Raw genomic sequence first — 23161 nt, forward strand, 5'->3', positions numbered from 1 at the left:
ACATTAACAATTGGTTTATCTTGAAGAATTGTTTGTTGGATTACCACGTGGCTTGATAACAATAGCTAAGTACTTTAGGTAAATGGTAACCGGGTACAGTTAGATTTCGTTGTCTCGGAGTGGGAGGGGACTACGAACTATGGTAGTAGCTAACAAAATGGCAATTTTTGAACGTGTTATTTGGGATGGTGAACGTGTTCCTTTTGGGACCCACATAATATATCCATGGGCACCATAACCTTGGTTAGTGCCAATCATGTTAATCTAATCAATGATTAATGTGGTTTGGTTCCTTTGATAGATATGAATCATATGATATTATGATCTATAATACAAGTACAAGTTGAAATGTTTGTAAAACTAGATGGTAACTGTTATATATGTGCTCGATGCCTCGATCTTCGTGGTATTGTTGTGACTCGAAGCGAATCAAGCTGGCATCATAGGACTGTAGGTTATACATATATTATGTGTGTGTTTATTCACATATATCAAAAAGATTGAGTACTGTCAGTGAGTTATATTTAGTACATTACATCCTATGTTTGTTATGGTGTATCATTCACTTTTGATATTTGTTTTTATTAGCAAACTTTGTAGTTTCTCAACTAGTGCATTAGCTTTATGGTAAAAAGAAATTCAACAAATCAAAAGTTGATCCTTGTTGTTTGACCTCTTAGTTATAACTCCATCACGTTTGAAATAATCAACTAGTGCAATAGACATTAACACGTTTGAAATAATCGATAATTCGTAGTTTTGTTTTTTCAGAGTTACTATCTTCACCTAAGATCTTATTTATATTTGACTCAATATATTACTGGAATAATCAAGTTATATAACGACCTAAGTCCCAATATATTGACACTTGCTAAATTAGGTTGCCACATATATTACTGACTTTATACATGGTCTTTAAGTTAGGAACAATGTCGAGATGACTCCATTTTGAATTTTTCAATATATTGACGGGAAAGGTCAAATTTTATCTTTACAATATTGGTATTTTGTCTTTTTCTCTCCTTATTTTTGTTTTAGTCCTTATTGTTTTTAGCTTCTCACTTTTAATCTCCAACTTCATATTCTTCTCTTATATCTCAAAACACAAAGATGATGATGGAGAGTGATGGAGATGAAAAGTGAGAAGACAAAATCGTTAGAGATTAAACGGAGAGCAAAAAAGACAAAAAAAAAATCAATATAAGAATTAAAATCTGACTTTTTAGTCGATACATAAAAAAGTACAAAAGAAAAATTTTCGTAACCTAAAAGGTCGTGCAGAAACTTCTCAGAGTGTACACTCAAGTGCCTTACTAAACACTAATGCCTATTTGACTTAGGGTTCTCTATTAGTGAAATAGTACTCGAAATCGCTAGAAATCAAGTAAGAACTAAAATGTCACATCATCTGAAGCAATAACCTCGATTTGATACCTAATTTGATACAGGACTGGTGGTTGCAACTCGCCTGCTTTAAGCTGAAAACACTAGTAATTGACGATTGACCATACAATGTCAAATTTGTTCCATGACCTTGCACACACTGCCCGTCACACTATGGAAGTTGGTCATGCCCGAAGTCATTACCTTAACGGCAAAGAGGGGATGCCCAAGGCAGGGCTAATAACGGGAAATAACAATTATATGTTCTTACAAGCACATTTTCTCTAACACCAGTAAATGTGGGAAACCTAACACCATATTACTGCCTTGTTGTTGATAATTCCAGAAAGAATTATAAGTATTGGACACAACAAAAGTCAAAAAGCTTTCAACAAAAAAGAAAAAAAAAACAAAAAGTATAAGGAATTTGATGGTTTAGATAATTTTGGTAGTACACCCACCTTCAAAGCCTTGACCAATTTTGGTGTTTTATAGGGATCCAAAAGCCAAAACGACAAGTTCTCTTCATCTTTAAGTTTAAGACTTTGTTAGTTGGGTCCCTCATCTTTATCTCTGCCCTCATTTTATCCTATATAACCTTTTTGAGTGCCCTCCCACCACGGCTGAAAATTATGATGAGGCTAACCCCGACCATCACCAATAAAATCTATTGGAAAGTTATTATAATCTTATTTTTATTTTAGTTTGACGAAATAGATACCGAACATGATTATGGGATTCTAGAAATGTATCGACACAATTCAGAGATATGTTACCTTGGCAGTGTTAAACACGTCATTGGAATAGTTATCGTACACCAATGAAAACTAGGGGACCACTATTTAGTCAATTTAGTCTATCTTTATGTAATTATGTGTTTATACCTTTGTTCACACGAAACGGAAAGAACCTTCCACGACTAAGAGAATGTCAAAATCAAGGTTATTTACTTGATAATGGTATTGGAATAGTGACGTTTGAATACTATTGAATAGTTCTAACCCAAGGTGAAACAAGGGAACATCTCAAAACTTTGAATATTTCGAGTTAGATGAAACAAAGAAAATTATTATTATAAGTAACTATCATGTTTTTGACAATACTTAAGTAACTATCATGTTTTTGAAAATCAAAAACTTTGAATATTTCAAGTTGATGAACTATTGACTTTGACTTATTCAGTTATCTTTGACTTTGTATCTAATTTATTGAATATCAGATGTAAGAGATTAGATCTCTCTTTGTGATTAGGCCTATTTCCTTCATTTGAGAAACAGCTAAAGCTTCATAGTTTCTCACTCTTGTTCTTCTTCCCCACTCTTCTTTAATTCTTTTTCTTATTGAGTTTATAGGTATATGGTTTTTCTGCCGCTTTTTTTTTGTTGAAAGTATTCAAATCAGTTTGTTTGTAATTTGACTAATTTGTTGGAGATCTTTACCTTGTTTTTGTGTATTTCTCTTTTCAGGATATAACTTATAAGAAGGATCATTTAAAGAATTCAACCCACAAGTTGGTTAAAATTTGAGCAAGATGAGCAATCTCAAGCTTGGGGTGGAGGTGATTGGGGCCAAAAACTTAAATCCAAAACATGGACAAGATTCATCAAGCACCTTCATTGAACTTCACTTTAATGGTCAAAAGTTGAAAACAACTCTCAAAGAACAACTTCTAAACCCACTTTGGTGTGAAAGTTTCTACTTCAAGATCAATGATCCAACCAAACTCAATAAACTTACTCTTAATATTTTTGTATATAACCATATAACAAATGCAACACTTCCTTTGGAATTACTTGGGAAGGTTAGCTTGGCGGCTTCTTCCTTTGTTCCTTACTCTGATTCCGTCGTTTCATTTCATCCGTTGGAAAAACGCGGTATATTTTCTCGTGCGAAAGGAGAGCTCAGCCTGAAAGTTTTTTTGACGGATGTTGATGACCCATCATCGTCTATTCAACCATCAAGTCACATTCAGTTTCTTGATCTAATATAACTCGAAGATGTGCCCCAAACCCAGTCGGACGTATCAAACTTCCACCTTTGGGCTCACATCGTGATCGTACAAGCACAACGAGGCGTTAGTCTATATTATTAGTACAATTTTGTAAATTCAAGATCTTTCCTCTATAGTTTCACTGTATTTACACTTCTTGTCTAGTGTTTCAGAGAGTAATATTTAGGCGCATGAATGAGCCAAATTTGCTCCACCTTGTAATATCTCTATATTATGGGATGATAATGGTAGACCCCCCTTATTTCTTTTAACTTGCATTGATGATATAACTCATACTTCATCCAAAAAATATATTGGTCTAAAACAATATGTTGGTGTTAGTCTACTATCCTTTCTCAAAAAAAAAAAAACTATCCGCAACTTTACAATATATTACTCATCTTAATTTGAAAAACTACATGTCCGTCCAGGCTTTCACTTATAATAAATTACATGTGCTCCAATATATATAGAACCATTCACATAAAGCGAAGGATTTATCACTCGAAATGGTTGATTTGCATCGATCCTTCTCTATTGTCTTCCCCAACTTGGCAAACCTAATTATCCTGGGTAAAGAGTCTTATAGATCAAGATACAAAATCCTTGGATCAAAGCCTTCTTTCGGAAGACTGTTAATCCCGTATGAGAAGCTGAAACTAAGACTAACATTGGGTAACGAAGATAATATTCTATGGAGCTTTAGAGAAAACGAAATTTGGCTTCCAAATCACTTCATCAATCAATTGAAATTGATCAACCGTCTAAGTCTCACAAAGTTATTATAGATTTTCCATGGGTGAAATTTTGGAAGAAAATTTATGATGCACCCGACATTCTATACTTCATATGAAGGATGATTTAAAATGTTTACCTAAGAACAACATCATTGAGTTTCAACAAAAAAAAAAGAACAATATCATTGTCACTTAATAATTTAGGACCAATAGGTGTCCTACTGACTGATGTGACTCCACTTTTTCGAAACAAGGAAGAGAAATTTATGTTCATAACATTGTTGTAATTTTGTTATGTGCACACACCTCTCTTGAATTGAACAAAAGAAAATAGTAGATGTATTTGCATATAAAATTTGTTTCAAACCCATTTAGGTGTCCTAAGAGTACGGTGGGTGCTGACACAGTAGTGTGTTATATACACGCATCTTCCTGGAACGTCATTATGCTTTTTTGTGAACTTCATGTGTATAGTGGCCTGAGAAACATATCGTAGGTTGCAATTGTTCTTTTTCTTTTTCTATTGGTTTAATTGATTCGTCTTAACACTGGTTTGGTCATGGTTTGGTAACATCATTCGTCTTAACCACCTAATTTGGATGTCTCCTATACTGATTTGGATCACATCATTGGTTTGGTCATGGTAATCAACTAATCATAATAATGTTGCAGTAAATCAAATCTCAATTTACTAAATTGGTCTCATTCTACCCTAATAATTACAAAATTTTCATCAAACACTAATTGCAAAAAACAAACAAATAAAGAAAATAAATCTATATAATAAGGGAGGAGGGTATCTTTTCCCCCTCCTCCCAATGGCTAGGATTTATCTATACAATTTATATCAAGTGGTTGAGGATTGAGTGTTTCAAAAAAATTCAAAATTGGTTGGTCTAGATCTAATGATATTTCATCCAACCGTAGAGATGATAGCAGGGAGCATCTATCAAAGATACCCTTCACAAACAAGCCCATCTTCCCGCCCAAGCTTCATTCTTACGCTCTCTCTCTCTCTGAAGCCTCCTCTGTCTTTCATTTTTTTTTTTGTGCAAACCTCTTTCTCCCTCATCTTCTCTCAACTCCGTCTGAGACTCTCTCATCTCACCGCAGGTATTCTCTCTCTATCTCTATCTCTATCTCGCTCACACAGACAGAATGTCTCCTGCTCTCTCATCTTCTCATCTAACATCAATCTCTCCATTTCTGTCTCTCTCTCACGCACAGACTCTCTCAGGTTTTCAAGTTTTTATTTTTGGATGTAGGGTTCTAATGGTAGCAGCTCAGGTACTTTCTTCTCAAAAAAATTGTGTTAGGTTAAATTTGTTGTTTAGGTTAACTTTCCATGTTATTAGTTGATCACAGTTTAGGTTTGATAATTTTAGAGAATGTTTAAAACAAACTAAACTTGCTAGGTTAACTTGATATGGTTTAGGTTTGAAGCTATAAGGTTAACATTCAAACTTTTAGGTCTTGCTAAGGTTTAGTTGATAATCAGTTTTTATGATTTTTGATTATTGTTGAGAATGTTTGGGTTTAGTTTTCTATGAGAGTTGATCTATGAAATCCCTTAGTGAAATTCTATGAAATCCTTAAGTGAAATTGTTCAATTTGAAATTTGACTCATTTTGATTGTGTTTTTCTTTATACTGCTTTTATGAAACTACGAGGGTGTAACCCGTGCCCGGTGGGCACGGACAGTATTGTTAAACACGTCACCTAAGATTCAACATATGTATAACAATAGATTTTAACCTTCCTTAGCAAAATTGATGGAAAAGGTTCAAACTTCATTAATATTCTATAAAATCACATTAAGAGTTCACAGTTATACATTTTAGCAACGCCCATATAATTGTAAGTGAATCTCTTATTTGAACTTCTTCCTTTCTTCACTTCCTTCGTCCAAGTAGTTTACGACAATTGAAAATGATAATTCTTAATTGTTGAGATTTTGCCACACAAATTGAAAATGAACCTCTTAATCTTGACTCATGTTGTTGATGCTCCTGGTAACCTTCACTTCTTTCTGGTGTGGTTATTGATGAAGTCATATTACCTAGAGACTTTAATTTCGCGGGTTATTCTTAATCGGTGCGAGGGTGTCATGCTCACGCTGACGGAATAGTAGGAGAGGATCAGAATGTAGTTTCCACCATGCTCACGTTGACGGAACCGTAGGAGGAGAGAATCACAATGTAGTTTCCACCATACATCGTTGGCAGATTGAGGTGTCCCCAAAAAAACTCCCGGAGGTTGCTGCTACAAAATCACCTACAAAAAAAATGTGTAAATGCAGACATCAATGTTTATAACTTCATGAAGTATAAAGCATAAACCATTAAGTAAAGCAGAAGTTAACCAAAAAAAAAAGATGAATTTACCATAAAACAGCTTGTAATGAAGATACAGTGAAGTCAGACTTGAAACGGGAAGCCAAATGAATCGTTCTTCACTACAGACTTGACCAACTATCCTTGTTTCACACAGTTCACATTCTTTGTGTTCATAGTCATTCCAACTCTCAAAAAGAAGAATGATACTTTATACAGATGAAGTAAGTCAAAACTGAAACTGGAATGGAGTAACTAAGGAAAAAAATAAGAATAAAAGTTTGATGAGTCAAATCCATCGACCTCGAAAAGGTTCACACTTTATTGATTCTCCCTTAATAAATGAAGTTGAACCCAAAATGAAAAACAAATTGAACCTAAAACGATCAAGCCTAAGATGACTTTCATAACAGAAAAGGTAAACATGAAGAAGATACTCACAATGAAGTTTGCCTCTCATTCAACGCCAAGTTCTTTTAAACAGTTCAAAACTACCATCAGTGAACATTGAATTCTCAGATTGGGCATCAATTTAGCTAAGTGGAGACTTCAAACAAAAGAGGATGATTATATATGGTTCAACTTTTTCAAGAACAGAAAAGATAAAAATGAAAAAAACTTAATAATTGCAAACAAATCTTTGGTCGAGGATGATTATATATTGTTCTTTCACGTTTTCGAAGAAATTCAATTCATTCACTAACCTAGTTGATTCAACCCTATATGAATGAATTGAATTCCTTAAATATCAAGTAAAGCAAAACCCTCCTTCAATTCATTCACTAACCTCCTTGAATTGCTTTTCAATTCATTCAGTAACCCAGTTATGAACCAACCTTACCTCCTTAAATACCAACTAAAGTAACATCAACCCTAAATCAAAATCCTCTCTCATCAAAACCCCAAATAAAAACTCTAATTTATTCAAAACCCTAAAGCAACAATGAGAGAGAGAGAGAAAGAGAGTCGAACATCTGTGTTTAACCAACTTACTTGAATCCATCAATCTGCGAAATTATATGAAGTAGCGAACCTAAATAACATCTACTGAGAGAGATGAACAGCAAGTGAGAGAGACACACACAGAGAGAGATAGAGAGGGTTACCTGCGATGAAAGAGCCTGAGAGGAGATGCACGGGAAGGAGGGAAAAACATTGGGAGATGAAGGGGAGAGATAAGGTAAAGAGAAGGGTTAGGCGAGAATGAGCTGCAAAATCCTAGTATTTCATTAGCTTGGCTGATCAATATACTTTGTAATTGGACCTCAAAATGATCAAGAAATTGAGCAGTTCAAGTATCAACAATCAGTAAAAGTCACAAAGCAACGAATTAATAGAAGTTAACAAATGTCAAATAGAAGAGCAATTCAAAATTTTCAACTGTTGTTGATCATAGATACACACAATTAATACACATCTAAAGGTTCATAATCTTGTGAGTAAAAACGACTTTGAAAGAAAAAGGAAAAAATATGAGAGAGAGGGAGAGACATTACCAATAGGGACAAATGGGTTCTTGACGCGAAAAACTCTTGAAGGTCAGGTTCTGGACTCGAACTCGTCTACTCCATTATCCTGATCAAATGAAAATGAAGATCGAAAATTATCGAAAGAGAATAAAAGAAATGATTATGTACTTCTTACATGATTATGTACCAAAAACTGTAGAAAAAAAAACTAAATGAAAGCCCTATATCACCATTAATCTTTGCTGGAAAAACCGAAAACAGATGATCAATACAATGTATTGATTGTAAGTGTACAAACATATTGAACTGGTTAGAGAAATGAACTGGAAAGGACCCTAATAAGAACATACAGACAAATAAACAAAGCAAGAAATAGAGGGATACAATTTTCTCCAATGAGTTTAATGATTGGGCAGTGATAATCTTCTTCAGCAAACCATAAGAACTTGAAGAAATCAATTAGGGCAAAGAATTTCAGCAAAGATTTATAGAAATCAATTAGGGGCTAAGAACTTTTTTTTTGTTGAGAATTAGGGCTAAAAACTTAAGCAAAGATTATAAGAAATTACCTGAACTGCTACCCTTTAAACCCTACAATGTTAACCTAAACCCAAACTATTACCAAGTATCATGAAAACTTGAAACCTGAGAGAGATTGTGCGTGAGAGAGAGCGAGAGGGAGTGTGAGAGAGATACCTGCAAGTGGAGAGATTGATGTGAGATGAGAAGATGAGAGAAAGCAGGAGATGAGCGGGAAGGAGATGAGCGAGATGTCGAACATTTAATACAAACTCTAGCCCATCCAAGATAGAATGAAAACAACCCAAATATTTGTTTAATGAAAAGAAACATCAATTTCATTATTCCTTCTAAAGAATTGCAATTGCTATATTTGTTCAATGAATTTCAGAAAAAAAAATATTTGTTCAATGAACTACACAAAACTAAGCCCAAACATTTTCGACAGTTATATAGGTTATCAAAACTAACACAACAATTTAACTTACAAACAATTATCAAAAGTCCTATTTAACCTAATTAAAACTACATACAAACCCAAATTTCAAAATGAATCTATATAATAAGGGAGGAGGGTATCTTTTCCCCCTCCTCCCAATGGCTAGGATTTATCTATACAATTTATATCAAGTGGTTGAGGATTGAGTGTTTCAAAAAAATTCAAAATTGGTTGGTCTAGATCTAATGATATTTCATCCAACCGTAGAGATGATAGCAGGGAGCATCTATCAAAGATACCCTTCACAAACAAGCCCATCTTCCCGCCCAAGCTTCATTCTTACGCTCTCTCTCTCTCTGAAGCCTCCTCTGTCTTTCATTTTTTTTTTTGTGCAAACCTCTTTCTCCCTCATCTTCTCTCAACTCCGTCTGAGACTCTCTCATCTCACCGCAGGTATTCTCTCTCTATCTCTATCTCGCTCACACAGACAGAATGTCTCCTGCTCTCTCATCTTCTCATCTAACATCAATCTCTCCATTTCTGTCTCTCTCTCACGCACAGACTCTCTCAGGTTTTCAAGTTTTTATTTTTGGATGTAGGGTTCTAATGGTAGCAGCTCAGGTACTTTCTTCTCAAAAAAATTGTGTTAGGTTAAATTTGTTGTTTAGGTTAACTTTCCATGTTATTAGTTGATCACAGTTTAGGTTTGATAATTTTAGAGAATGTTTAAAACAAACTAAACTTGCTAGGTTAACTTGATATGGTTTAGGTTTGAAGCTATAAGGTTAACATTCAAACTTTTAGGTCTTGCTAAGGTTTAGTTGATAATCAGTTTTTATGATTTTTGATTATTGTTGAGAATGTTTGGGTTTAGTTTTCTATGAGAGTTGATCTATGAAATCCCTTAGTGAAATTCTATGAAATCCTTAAGTGAAATTGTTCAATTTGAAATTTGACTCATTTTGATTGTGTTTTTCTTTATACTGCTTTTATGAAACTATTCATTTTGAAATTTGGGTTTGTATGTAGTTTTAATTAGGTTAAATAGGACTTTTGATAATTGTTTGTAAGTTAAATTGTTGTGTTAGTTTTGATAACCTATATAACTGTCGAAAATGTTTGGGCTTAGTTTTGTGTAGTTCATTGAACAAATATTTTTTTTTCTGAAATTCATTGAACAAATATAGCAATTGCAATTCTTTAGAAGGAATAATGAAATTGATGTTTCTTTTCATTAAACAAATATTTGGGTTGTTTTCATTCTATCTTGGATGGGCTAGAGTTTGTATTAAATGTTCGACATCTCGCTCATCTCCTTCCCGCTCATCTCCTGCTTTCTCTCATCTTCTCATCTCACATCAATCTCTCCACTTGCAGGTATCTCTCTCACACTCCCTCTCGCTCTCTCTCACGCACAATCTCTCTCAGGTTTCAAGTTTTCATGATACTTGGTAATAGTTTGGGTTTAGGTTAACATTGTAGGGTTTAAAGGGTAGCAGTTCAGGTAATTTCTTATAATCTTTGCTTAAGTTTTTAGCCCTAATTCTCAACAAAAAAAAAGTTCTTAGCCCCTAATTGATTTCTATAAATCTTTGCTGAAATTCTTTGCCCTAATTGATTTCTTCAAGTTCTTATGGTTTGCTGAAGAAGATTATCACTGCCCAATCATTAAACTCATTGGAGAAAATTGTATCCCTCTATTTCTTGCTTTGTTTATTTGTCTGTATGTTCTTATTAGGGTCCTTTCCAGTTCATTTCTCTAACCAGTTCAATATGTTTGTACACTTACAATCAATACATTGTATTGATCATCTGTTTTCGGTTTTTCCAGCAAAGATTAATGGTGATATAGGGCTTTCATTTAGTTTTTTTTCTACAGTTTTTGGTACATAATCATGTAAGAAGTACATAATCATTTCTTTTATTCTCTTTCGATAATTTTCGATCTTCATTTTCATTTGATCAGGATAATGGAGTAGACGAGTTCGAGTCCAGAACCTGACCTTCAAGAGTTTTTCGCGTCAAGAACCCATTTGTCCCTATTGGTAATGTCTCTCCCTCTCTCTCATATTTTTTCCTTTTTCTTTCAAAGTCGTTTTTACTCACAAGATTATGAACCTTTAGATGTGTATTAATTGTGTGTATCTATGATCAACAACAGTTGAAAATTTTGAATTGCTCTTCTATTTGACATTTGTTAACTTCTATTAATTCGTTGCTTTGTGACTTTTACTGATTGTTGATACTTGAACTGCTCAATTTCTTGATCATTTTGAGGTCCAATTACAAAGTATATTGATCAGCCAAGCTAATGAAATACTAGGATTTTGCAGCTCATTCTCGCCTAACCCTTCTCTTTACCTTATCTCTCCCCTTCATCTCCCAATGTTTTTCCCTCCTTCCCGTGCATCTCCTCTCAGGCTCTTTCATCGCAGGTAACCCTCTCTATCTCTCTCTGTGTGTGTCTCTCTCACTTGCTGTTCATCTCTCTCAGTAGATGTTATTTAGGTTCGCTACTTCATATAATTTCGCAGATTGATGGATTCAAGTAAGTTGGTTAAACACAGATGTTCGACTCTCTTTCTCTCTCTCTCTCATTGTTGCTTTAGGGTTTTGAATAAATTAGAGTTTTTATTTGGGGTTTTGATGAGAGAGGATTTTGATTTAGGGTTGATGTTACTTTAGTTGGTATTTAAGGAGGTAAGGTTGGTTCATAACTAGGTTACTGAATGAATTGAAAAGCAATTCAAGGAGGTTAGTGAATGAATTGAAGGAGGGTTTTGCTTTACTTGATATTTAAGGAATTCAATTCATTCATATAGGGTTGAATCAACTAGGTTAGTGAATGAATTGAATTTCTTCGAAAACGTGAAAGAACAATATATAATCATCCTCGACCAAAGATTTGTTTGCAATTATTAAGTTTTTTTCATTTTTATCTTTTCTGTTCTTGAAAAAGTTGAACCATATATAATCATCCTCTTTTGTTTGAAGTCTCCACTTAGCTAAATTGATGCCCAATCTGAGAATTCAATGTTCACTGATGGTAGTTTTGAACTGTTTAAAAGAACTTGGCGTTGAATGAGAGGCAAACTTCATTGTGAGTATCTTCTTCATGTTTACCTTTTCTGTTATGAAAGTCATCTTAGGCTTGATCGTTTTAGGTTCAATTTGTTTTTCATTTTGGGTTCAACTTCATTTATTAAGGGAGAATCAATAAAGTGTGAACCTTTTCGAGGTCGATGGATTTGACTCATCAAACTTTTATTCTTATTTTTTTCCTTAGTTACTCCATTCCAGTTTCAGTTTTGACTTACTTCATCTGTATAAAGTATCATTCTTCTTTTTGAGAGTTGGAATGACTATGAACACAAAGAATGTGAACTGTGTGAAACAAGGATAGTTGGTCAAGTCTGTAGTGAAGAACGATTCATTTGGCTTCCCGTTTCAAGTCTGACTTCACTGTATCTTCATTACAAGCTGTTTTATGGTAAATTCATCTTTTTTTTTTGGTTAACTTCTGCTTTACTTAATGGTTTATGCTTTATACTTCATGAAGTTATAAACATTGATGTCTGCATTTACACATTTTTTTTGTAGGTGATTTTGTAGCAGCAACCTCCGGGAGTTTTTTTGGGGACACCTCAATCTGCCAACGATGTATGGTGGAAACTACATTGTGATTCTCTCCTCCTACGGTTCCGTCAACGTGAGCATGGTGGAAACTACATTCTGATCCTCTCCTACTATTCCGTCAGCGTGAGCATGACACCCTCGCACCGATTAAGAATAACCCGCGAAATTAAAGTCTCTAGGTAATATGACTTCATCAATAACCACACCAGAAAGAAGTGAAGGTTACCAGGAGCATCAACAACATGAGTCAAGATTAAGAGGTTCATTTTCAATTTGTGTGGCAAAATCTCAACAATTAAGAATTATCATTTTCAATTGTCGTAAACTACTTGGACGAAGGAAGTGAAGAAAGGAAGAAGTTCAAATAAGAGATTCACTTACAATTATATGGGCGTTGCTAAAATGTATAACTGTGAACTCTTAATGTGATTTTATAGAATATTAATGAAGTTTGAACCTTTTCCATCAATTTTGCTAAGGAAGGTTAAAATCTATTGTTATACATATGTTGAATCTTAGGTGACGTGTTTAACAATACTGTCCGTGCCCACCGGACACGGGTTACACCCTCGTAACATTATATTGGAGCAAATTCTTATGATTTCATTCAAACCATATTTCTATCACTAGAATGTCAGAAAACTATATAACTTAATAGCAAACATAACTGTAAGAAGACAAAAGTGTTTTTTTTACTTCACCTAAATAAATAAAAGAGCACCTTTCAACAAAAAAAAAAAGAATAAATGAAAGAGCACACTAAAAATTGCCATACCTCAAATTTGGAACTCAGCCTAGTACACTTTTTTTTCCAATCAAAATAAAAGAGTGAGGAAATATGTTTCTTTTTCTTAAACTCTTTCTTGAAATTTTGCTTCGTTACATTTAAGACAAGTCTTGCAGTATTGTTCAAGTTGGAACAGATAAAAGACTTTCATCAAACTTCGTAAATAGCTTTATAGAACACATATCAGTTGGGATTCCACTAATTTCAAACTTCTCAGTTATATTATTTTTCGGATTGTAAGAATAAAAAGAAAAATATTTCTTCTTCTTTGCTTTACCGTGAGTTTCCCTCTCTATTAATTGGGTTGTTAAGATTATCTTATCAAGTACCGAATGAAGACGAACAATTCTATCTTTCCGCCACCTAAAAGGTAATTTGATGCTCATCTCTGTCCACTTTTGTTGACTAGTTGTTGCCACATTCTTTATTTTTTCATCATTAAATATCCATAACTTTACGAAATAATCGTTCATTTTTATCTGAAGAGCTACACGTCCGTTTACTTCTAATAAATCAATACCAGAAGTCCAAATCTTTTCATTCGAAAGTGCACCTTGCCAATGTTCCCTAGGTTGATCAAGAATAAAATCAGGGACTTGAATAGTTCTAAACTTCTCGCTTCCAACATCAAATGCAACTATAAATACGGGTCGATTTTCTCTTTTCCAATTTTCTCCACCCCAGTTAAGTTCACTAGTGCTCCAATATATTGACCCATTGACATAAACAGAAGGATTTTCCACTGATTGTGGTGGAACTTCATCTATTCTTCTCCATTCATTAAGTTGTGTATTATCATCTCTACCTCGAACACCTTCTCCCAGGGTCAAAACATCACAAACAACACGAAAATAAATAGTACCATTTTGTGAGAAAAAACGTCGGAGACAGACTAACTTGTGTTCATTAGTTGTTGGATCAAATCCAAACTGATACTTTGATCCAAGCAAAGGTTCCTCACCTTCCTTGGTTATATACTTAATCCATGGCGATCGTTGTTGGGTACTGATATTATATATTCGAGCAGCATGGCTGTCTTGAGTGTCAACGAAGCAAATCAATCCATTAACAGGGTTTGAAAATGTATCAAAACTAGGGTTATACGAACTGGTTATAGTGTTAATAAATGCTCCTCCTGTTCCTTCTTGATTGAAATCAGCTGTCATAAATAACTGATCCAAAGGATATGTATCAAGGAGTTGTGCCCCGTCTAGTATAATTGGTAGTGGTTTCACGGGAGGGTCTTCAGAAGGTACGATAAAAAGACTAGGGTTTCGTAATTTTGATCGGGTAAGGTGTAAATCAATAAAGTTTCTATCTTTTCCAATGACAGAATACCATAGTTTACAGACGGATTTGAAACGAAAAAGTGATTTAACTGGTAATCTAGTTAGTATCTCATGTACTACTAGATCTCCATCAATAATAATACTACCACTTTTACTTTTATTATTATTACTAGTAGAAGAAGGATCTGAATTAATAATAATATTACCTCCTCCTCTGCTTTTCTTCTTCTTCATCTTCTTCTTCTTCTTTTTCGTGGCCAGACCAAATTTAACAGGAAAGGCAAAAGCTCTCGTCTTCATGTTGGGAGGAGCCGCAGTAGGTAAATATGAAGTAGTAGAAGAACACAAGGAGGAAACAAGGGCTTCTCCCACGCTTAGAGTTAAGAGAGAGTTGAAACCCTAGCCTCACTCTACTACAGAATCTAATATGATTTGGAAATCTTATACACCCGTATTACGTAGACTTGTAAAACCATACTGGTCCCTCATTTTTGGTTAAATCACAAACAAGACCTTCCCATTAAATACTGACTTCAACAATTCAAAATTCTAGAGGTCCAAATTCACCCCCAGAAGAGGTGGTATCTATGGTTTAATGAACTTGGATTATTAAATGTATAAATAATGTAACAAGTTTATCGGACTTTAAGACTATTCTTTCATTATAAGTTTAACTTAGACAGTTATCATGCTTATCAAATCAATTTGTTTGTAATTTCACTAATTTGTTAGAGATTTTTTCCTTCTTTATGTATTTCTTTTTTCAGGATATAACTTATAAGGATCATTTAAAGAATTCAACCGGCAAGTCCGATAACATTTGCACAAGATGAGCAATCTCAAGCTTGGGGTGGAGGTGATTGGGGCCAAAACCTAAATCCAAAACATGGACAAGATTCATCAAGCACCTTAGTTGAACTTCACTTTAATGGTCAAAAGTTGAAAACAACTCTCAAAGAACAACTTCTAAACCCACTTTAGTGCGAAAGTTTTTACTTCAAAATCAATGATCCAACCAAACTCAATAAACTTACTCTTAATACAGTATTTTTTTTTATAATACCATATAACAAATGCAACACTTCCTTTAGAATTACTTGAGAAAGTTAGCTTGGTGGCTTCTTCTTTTGTTCCTTACTCATGCAATCTGTTTCATTTATCCATTGCGAAAACGCGGTATATTTTCTCGTGCAAAAAGAGGGCTCAGCCTTAAAGTTTTTCTGACTGATGTTGATGACCCATCATCGTTTATTCAACCATCAAGTCATATTCAGTTTCTTGATCTAATATAACCCAAAGATGAGCCCCAAACCCAATAGGATGTATCAAACTTTCACCTTTGGGCTCACATCGTGATCATACAAGCACAACGGGGCGTTATTATTCGGTCTATATTATTAGTACAATTTTGTGAATTCAAGATCTTTCCAGTTTCTGTGTATTTCCACTTCTTGTCTAGTGTTTTATAGAGTAATTTAGGCCCATGAATGAGCCAAATTTGCTCCAAATTGTTATCTCCTTATTTAGAAAGAAGTTGTAAATAATTCATCTCTAAGTGTAAATCTATCTACAAAGTTGTTCATCTTCGTGTTATTTGATATTCGACTTTAGTTGCAATTGAGTGTCCAAGACTCACAACCTTTCTAACACAGTGTGCACTTGAATTGGTTCAGGTTTTGGCCTACCCGGGTTTTATTTCCTGTTCTCATTCCACAACCAGTATTTCCTGATCCTCAGATTTTTTTTCTTTCATTTTCCAACAGAAACAGTAGCCTTGCACAAGACATGTGGAAAATTGTTTTCAGCAATAAGCAAAAAAAAAATGAAGCATTTTGACTGTAAACACTTTCGAAATGGCCCTTCACATACCGAAAATAGTTATTCTAACTCTTTTCACTTTATCAGAGATTTATGAAACATTTTCCGATATGTTACAAACAAATAATACTAAACCTAGAGAAACCCTGTAACTCATACTTTATCGAAAAATATATTGGTGTTAGTCTACTTCCCTTTTTCAAATAATAAAAAACACCCTTTTGCAAAACAGAATACAAAATACTTGAATCAAAGCCTTCTTTCGGAAGACTGTTAATCCAGTAGCAAAAGCTGAAACGAAGATTAACATTGGCAAATATAAGTAACAAAGATAAAATCCTATGTTGCTTTTGTTGGGTGCTGACGCACTGGTGTGTTGTATACACACATCTTCCTCGAACGGTCATTATGCTCAGTTGTTTTAATTGATTCGTCTTAATTAAATGGAACTTCAAAGAATGAGGATCAGTTTAGAAGACAAAATGACAAACACATAAATACTTAATAGCAAACGTAACTGTAAGAAGACAAAAGCGTTTTTTTTACTTCACCTGAATAAATAAAAGATCTAACTAAAAATTGCGATACCTCAAATTTGGAACTCAGTTCAGTACACCTTAACCAAAATAACAGTAATATTATACAGTTCCTTTAAAAAAAAGCTCAGTACACCTTTTTTCCAATCAAAAGAATAGAGTGAGGACATATGTTTCTTCTTCTTAAACTCTTTCTTGAAATCTTCCTTACATTTTAGACGGGATTTGCAGTATTGCTCAAGTTGGAACAGATAAAAGACTTTCATCAAACTTCGTAAATAGTTTTATAGAACACATATCAGTTGGGATTCCACTTATTTCAAGCTTCTTAATTTTATTATTTTTCGAATTGTAAGAATAAAAAGAAAAAGATTTCTTCTTCTTTGCTTTACCATAAGTTCCCGGCTCTAATAAATGGGTTGTTAAGAGTATCGTATCAAGTATTGAATGAAGACGAACAAATCTATCTTTTCCCCAACTAAAAGGTAATTTGATGCTCATTTCTGTCCACTTTTGTTGACTAGTTGTTGTCATCTTCTTTATTCTTTCATCATTAAATATCCATAATTTTACTAAATAATTGTTCATTTTTATCTGAAGAGCTAGACATCCGTTTACTTCTAATAAATCAATGCCATGATTCAAAATGTTTTCATCCGAATGTGCACCTTCCCAATTTTCTCTAGGTTGATCAAGAATAAAATCAGGGACTTGAATAGTTCTAAACTTCTCAATTCCAACATCAAATGCAACTATAAATACGGGACGATTTTCTCTTTCCCAAGATTTTCCACCCCAGTTAAGTTGTTTTGTGCTCCAATATATTGAACCATTGACATAAACAGAAGGATTTTCCACTGATTGTGGTGGAACTTCATCTATTCTTCTCCATTCATTAAGTTGTGCATGATCATCTCTATCTCGAACGCCTTCTCCGATGGTCAAAACATCACAAACAACACGAAAATAAGTAGTACCCTGTCGTGAGGACAAACGTCGGAGACAGACTAATTTGTGTTCATTAGTTGTTTGATCAAATCCAAACTGATATTTTGATCCAAGCAAAGGTTTCTCACCTTCCTTGGTTATATACTTAATCCATGGTGATTGTTGACGGGTACTGATATTATATATTTGTGCAGCATGCCTGTCCTGAGTGTCAACGAAACAAATCAAACCATTAACAGGGTTTAAAATTGTATCAAACCTAGGGTTATACGAATTGGTTGTAGTGTCAATGGATGCTCGTCCTCCTCCTCCTGTTCCTTCTTGAATGAAATCAGCTGTCATAAATAACTGGTCCAAAGGATATGGATAACGGAGGCGTGCCCCGTCTATTATAGATGGTCGTGGGTACTGGGGAGGGGCTTCAGAAGGGATGATAAAGAGACTAGGTTTACGTGTTTTTGATCGGGTAAGGTGTAAATCAATAAAGTTTTGATCTTTTCCAATTATAGAATACCATAGTTTATTGACGGATTTGAAACGAAGAAGTGACTTAACTGGTAATCTGGTTAGTATCTCGTCTATTACGAAATCTTCATTAAGAACAATACTACTTTTACTTTTATTATTATTAGTAGTAGAAGAAGGGTCTGAAATAATAATATTACCTCCTCTGCTTTTCTTCTTCTTCGTGCCGAGACAAAATTTAACAGGAAAGGGAAAAGCTCTCGTCTCCATGATGAGAGGAGCCGCAGTAGGTAAAGATGAAGTGGCAGAAGAACACAAGGAAACAATGGCTTCTCCCACGCTTAGAGTTAAAACCCTAGCCCCACTATAGTACAGAATCTAAATAGGATTTGAAAATCTTATACTCCTGTATTTAGTCCAGTCAACAATTGAGGTAGACTTATAAAACCATACTTGTCCCTCATTTTTGGTTTAATCACAAACAATACCTTCCCATAAAATACTGAGTTCAACCATCGTTGACCGTCAATACTTGTTTGTCTAAGTAGCTGAAAGTGTTGACGTAAACTCCAAAATCCTAGAAGTTCAGATTCACTTCCCAAAGGACGTGGTATCCACACTCCAAATGTATAAATAATGTAATAAATTTGTCGGATATTTTAGGACTCTTCTTTCTTCTTTCATTATAAATAATGTAATCACAAACAAGACCTTCCCATAAAATACTAAGTTTAACTTAGGCGGTTATCATGCTTATCACATCCTCATGATGTCAATGCTTTGTAACGACTAACGTCAATCGTAGTCGATTTCTCAAAAAGAAATCGTTAACCTTCTTCAAAAAAAAAATTTGTTGACCTCATTTCTAGAGAAAAGCTCGAACATTTTAGGGAGTGGATTTCTAGTGTTCGAAAATTTGGGAACAAGAGGAGATTCACGGGAGGAAGAAAGAGAGATTCACACTGGGTTGTCTTGCAAAACAATTGAAGTTAGATTCTTTTTTTTTAGAGAAGGTAAAATAGTTTCATTGATCAAAGAAAAGCAGAGTGGTAGCTAAAGAATCTACCATCCCTGAAACAACATAAAAAAGCAAAAGATTACAATTGAACTGGCTTATAGCTAGCCTGACCAAGACATCCCAATTACTAACAAACTGACTGAAATAAGTATTGCTAATCCAATCCTGATTCGAGGTCCAAAAGTAAATCAGGCTCTACACCTTGGCGATTGTATTCTCTACGGATTGTTCAGTATCGTCTTCTTCCTCCAAAACTCAGTGATTCCTCTCGAGCCAGATTGTCCATATGATGACTGGAAGGATACACAACTGAATAAAAGACTTTCTATCTGGAATTTCGTAACTTTTCAATTACTAAGAACTTGAGAAATGGGATGGACATTAATGTCGAAGAGATGATAAGGATATTAGATCCCACACTTAACATGTGAATGGGCAAAGGAGAAAAAAAAGTGAGAAGAGGTTTCACAGTTTAGCTTGGCGGCTTCTTCTTTAGTTCCTTACTCTGATTCCGTCGTTTCATTTCATCCCTTGGAAAAACGCGGTGTATTTTCTCGTGCAAAAGGAGAGCTCAGCCTGAAAGTTTTTGTGATTGATGTTGATGACCATCATAGTCTATTCAACCATCAAGTCATATTCAGTTTCTTGATCTAATATAACCCAAAGATGAGCCCCAAGCCCAATGGGACGTATCAAACTACAACCTTTGGGCTCACATCATGGTCATACAAGCAGAGCAGGGCGTTATTATTCAGTCTATATTATTATCACAATTTTGTAAATTCAAGATCTTTCCTCTTTAGTTTCAGTATTTATTACACTTCTTGTCTAGTGTTTTAGAGAGTAATATTTAGGCGCATGAATGAGCCAAATTTGCTCCTAATTGTAATAACTCTAGATTATGGGATGATAATGGTACACCCCCCTTATATCTTTAACTTACATTGATGATATAACTCATACTTTATCGAAAAAAATATTGGTCTAAGAAACTATATTGGTGCTAATCTACTATCCTTTCTCAAATACTAAAGAAAAACTATCCACAACTTCACAATATATTACTCATCTTAATTTGAAAAACTACATGTGAGGCCAGGCGTCCACTTATAATAAATTACATGTGCTCCAATATGCATAGAACCATTCACATAAACAGAAGAATTTATCACTCGAAATGGTTGATTTGCATCGATCAATCTCTATTGTCTTCCCCAACTTGGCAAACGTAAGTATCCGGGATAAAGAGTCTTATAGATCAAGATACAAAATTCTTGAATCAAAGCCTTCTTTCCTAAAACTGTTAATCTAGTATGAGAAGCTGAAACTAAGATTAACATTGGCAATTATAAGTAACAAAGATAATATTCTATGGAGCTTTAGAGAAAATGAAATTTGGCTTCCAAATCACTTGATCAATCAATTGAAATTGATCAACCGTCTAAGTCTCACAAAGTTATTATAGATTTTTCCTGTACTTCATATGAAGGATGATTTAAAACGTTTTGCTGCTAGGAACAATATCATTGAGTTTCAACAAAAAAAAAGGAACAATATCATTGTCGCTTAATAATTCAGGACCAACACGTGTCCTACTTAATGACGTAACTCCACTTTTTCCAAACGACGGAGAATTTTATATACAGAAAATTGTTGTAATTTTGTTATATGCGCACACCTCTCTTGAACTGGACAAAAGAAAATCGTAGATGTATTTACATATAAAATTTGTTTCAACCCCATTTAGGTGTTTCTAAGAGTTTGTTGGGTGATGAGGCACTGGTGTTTTATATACACACATCTTCCTGGAACGCCATTATGGTTTTTTTGTGAACTTCATGTATACAGTAGCCTGAGAAGCATATCATATGTGGCAATTGTTTTTCTATTGTTTTAATTGATTCGTCTTAATTAAATGGAACTTAGATCTCCGTTACGTAATAAAAAGATGAATCAAACGTCAAAAGTAACACAAAAACAAACAGTCTTAAGAATGAGAGTCAGTTTAGACTTCTAATGAGTTCAAATTTAAAATGACAAACACACAAATACTAACTTACTTTAATTTGTCAACATGCTATATCTGTTAAGTTTAAGTGCAATCTTCCTTTTTTTTATAAATTCGACCCGTACATTCGATTTGTGAGTGGAATTTCTCTTAGGAATAAGAAGAACCTGTCAACAGTTGGTAGGCCAAATAGTTCTAAGGTGTTGACATAAATTCCAGACAGTTCTAGAGGTCCCAAGTTCGAATCCCAGAAAAGGTGGAACCTTTGATTATTTGAATTGGGATTATTAGTGTATAAATAATGTTGTTGGATTTCAGACTATTGTCTTGTTGCACTATAGACCCGGTCTTGTTGGTGTTTGAGTGGGCGGTTATTTATGTGAGAAAAAAGAATGAGCCTATCATTGGCAAAGAGGCAACAATTCTAAATTGGCAGCTATTTCTTTGGGAAAATTAGAGACCAATTAACCTTTCAATCTAATGATGTCTATTTATTCCAACCACCTAATTTGGGTGTCTCTTTCACTGATTTGGATCACATCATTGGTAATGTTGCAGTAAATCAAATCTCAATTTACTAAATTGGTCTAATTCTTCCCCAATAGTTACAAATTTTCATCAAATCCACTAATTGTAAAAACAAATAAAGAAAATAAATAACATTATTTTTGGAGCAATACCATCACTGGAATGTCAGAAAACTATATAACTTAATAGCAAACGTAAGTGTAAGAATACAAAAGTTTTTAATTTACTTCAGGTGAATAAATAAAAGAGCGAAGTAAAAATTGGGATACCTCAAATTTGGAACTTGGCTCAATACACTTTTTTTTCCAATGAAAGTGTTTCTTCTTCTTAAACTCTTTCTTGAAATCTTGCTTCATTACATTTTAGACGGGTTTGCAGTATTGCTCAAGTTGGAACAGATTCGTAAATAGCTTTATACAACACATATAAGTTGGGATGCCACTAATTTCAAACTTCTCAATTATATTTTTTTTTTCGGATTGTAAGAATAAAAAGAGAAAGATTTCTTCCGCTTTACTCTACAGTAACGATCCCACTCCATTAAATGGGTTGTTAAGATTATCTTATCAAGTATTGAATGAAGACGAACAAATCTATCTCTCCCCCTACTAAAAGGTAAGTTGATGCTCATCTCTGTCTCTCTTCTCTCTCTCTTCAACCGGTTGTGTTCTTAGTTTTTTCCTTCCGGCAAAGGGTCATCCCTTTGCCGGAATCCGTTTTCCTCTCTATGTAGTTTTGTTTTCCCTCCATTAATGGTATTTAGGGACCATAAAAAACCCTAATTTATGTTTTCCTCTCTCTCTTTCTCTCTTTTACTGTAAATCTTTGCAGTGGTGAGAGGTTCTTGCCAAAATCTGGTTGTGTAGGTTAGGTTAATGGTGGCGTCAGTTTCGGATCTGTTGGTGGAGCGATTGGTTTAATGGTGGGATGGTGGTGAAGAATGGTGGGAGTGTTTTTATGGGGTGGGTGGTGGTTGAGAAGAGGGTTGCGGGTAAGTTTTGTGGTGGTGTTTTAATGAAGATGGTGGGTGGTGGTGGTGTTTTTTATGGTGGGGGTGGGTGGTGGTGGAGAAGAGGGTTGTGGGTTAGTTTTGTGGTGGTGTTTTAATGAAGATGGTGGGTGGTGGTGGTGGAGAGATTCGTTTTTACGGCAAGATCTGGTGGTGTTTCGTGTTGGTGGCGTGGTGGTGGTGTGATTTTTGTGGTGGTGAGATGGTGGCAACAATGGCGGCGACATAGACAGTTTCCGGCGACAATGG

General features: G+C 34.5%; 2 protein-coding genes and 3 long non-coding RNA genes across 7 annotated transcripts; 2 read left to right on the top strand and 3 right to left on the bottom strand.

Annotated features, from left to right (window-relative positions):
- Positions 1-2615: 2615 nt before the first annotated feature.
- LOC147552826 (uncharacterized) lies at positions 2616-3645 on the top strand. Its single transcript, XR_015238186.1, has 2 exons — positions 2616-2735; positions 2850-3645. It is a non-coding gene; the product is annotated as an uncharacterized LOC147552826 (long non-coding RNA).
- Positions 3646-5897: 2252 nt separating this feature from the next.
- Positions 5898-8942, bottom strand: LOC147552827 (uncharacterized). Of its 2 annotated transcripts, none has more exons than XR_015237277.1 (3): positions 7940-8942; positions 6495-7651; positions 5898-6384 (listed from the first exon to the last, which is right to left on the bottom strand). It is a non-coding gene; the product is annotated as an uncharacterized LOC147552827 (long non-coding RNA). The 2 variants fall into 2 exon arrangements; XR_015237278.1 differs by lacking the exon at positions 7940-8942 and having other exon boundaries at positions 6495-6990; positions 7550-7926.
- Positions 8943-9240: 298 nt separating this feature from the next.
- LOC147552828 (uncharacterized) lies at positions 9241-12975 on the top strand. Of its 2 annotated transcripts, XR_015238907.1 has the most exons (7): positions 9241-9323; positions 9432-9491; positions 10837-10915; positions 11204-11305; positions 11865-11970; positions 12157-12360; positions 12471-12975. It is a non-coding gene; the product is annotated as an uncharacterized LOC147552828 (long non-coding RNA). The 2 variants fall into 2 exon arrangements; XR_015238906.1 differs by lacking the exons at positions 9241-9323; positions 9432-9491; positions 10837-10915; positions 11204-11305; positions 11865-11970 and having other exon boundaries at positions 11975-12360.
- A 440-nt stretch (positions 12976-13415) lies between these two features.
- Positions 13416-14882, bottom strand: LOC147552829 (putative F-box protein At1g32420). The gene has a single exon (XM_086668658.1). It carries the CDS (start codon positions 14880-14882, stop codon positions 13416-13418), a length of 1467 nt encoding a protein of 488 aa, XP_086524784.1.
- A 2001-nt stretch (positions 14883-16883) lies between these two features.
- Positions 16884-18716, bottom strand: LOC147552830 (putative F-box protein At5g50220). Its single transcript, XM_086671221.1, has 2 exons — positions 17073-18716; positions 16884-17016 (listed from the first exon to the last, which is right to left on the bottom strand). Exon 1 carries the CDS (start codon positions 18617-18619, stop codon positions 17174-17176), a length of 1446 nt encoding a protein of 481 aa, XP_086527347.1. The 5' UTR covers positions 18620-18716; the 3' UTR covers positions 16884-17016; positions 17073-17173.
- Positions 18717-23161: the final 4445 nt, after the last annotated feature.

Source organism: Eschscholzia californica, unplaced genomic scaffold (assembly GCF_041429995.1).
Source record: "Eschscholzia californica isolate CP2 unplaced genomic scaffold, dmEscCali1.0.p SCAF_3, whole genome shotgun sequence".
Classification (NCBI taxonomy): Eukaryota; Viridiplantae; Streptophyta; class Magnoliopsida; order Ranunculales; family Papaveraceae; genus Eschscholzia; species Eschscholzia californica.

Excerpts from the sequence above, each read along its gene's own strand:
- LOC147552829 (XM_086668658.1), bottom strand. The coding sequence starts at position 14,882 with ATGAAGACGAGAGCTTTTGCCTTTCCTGTTAAATTTGGTCTGGCCACG.
- LOC147552830 (XM_086671221.1), bottom strand. The coding sequence starts at position 18,619 with ATGGAGACGAGAGCTTTTCCCTTTCCTGTTAAATTTTGTCTCGGCACG.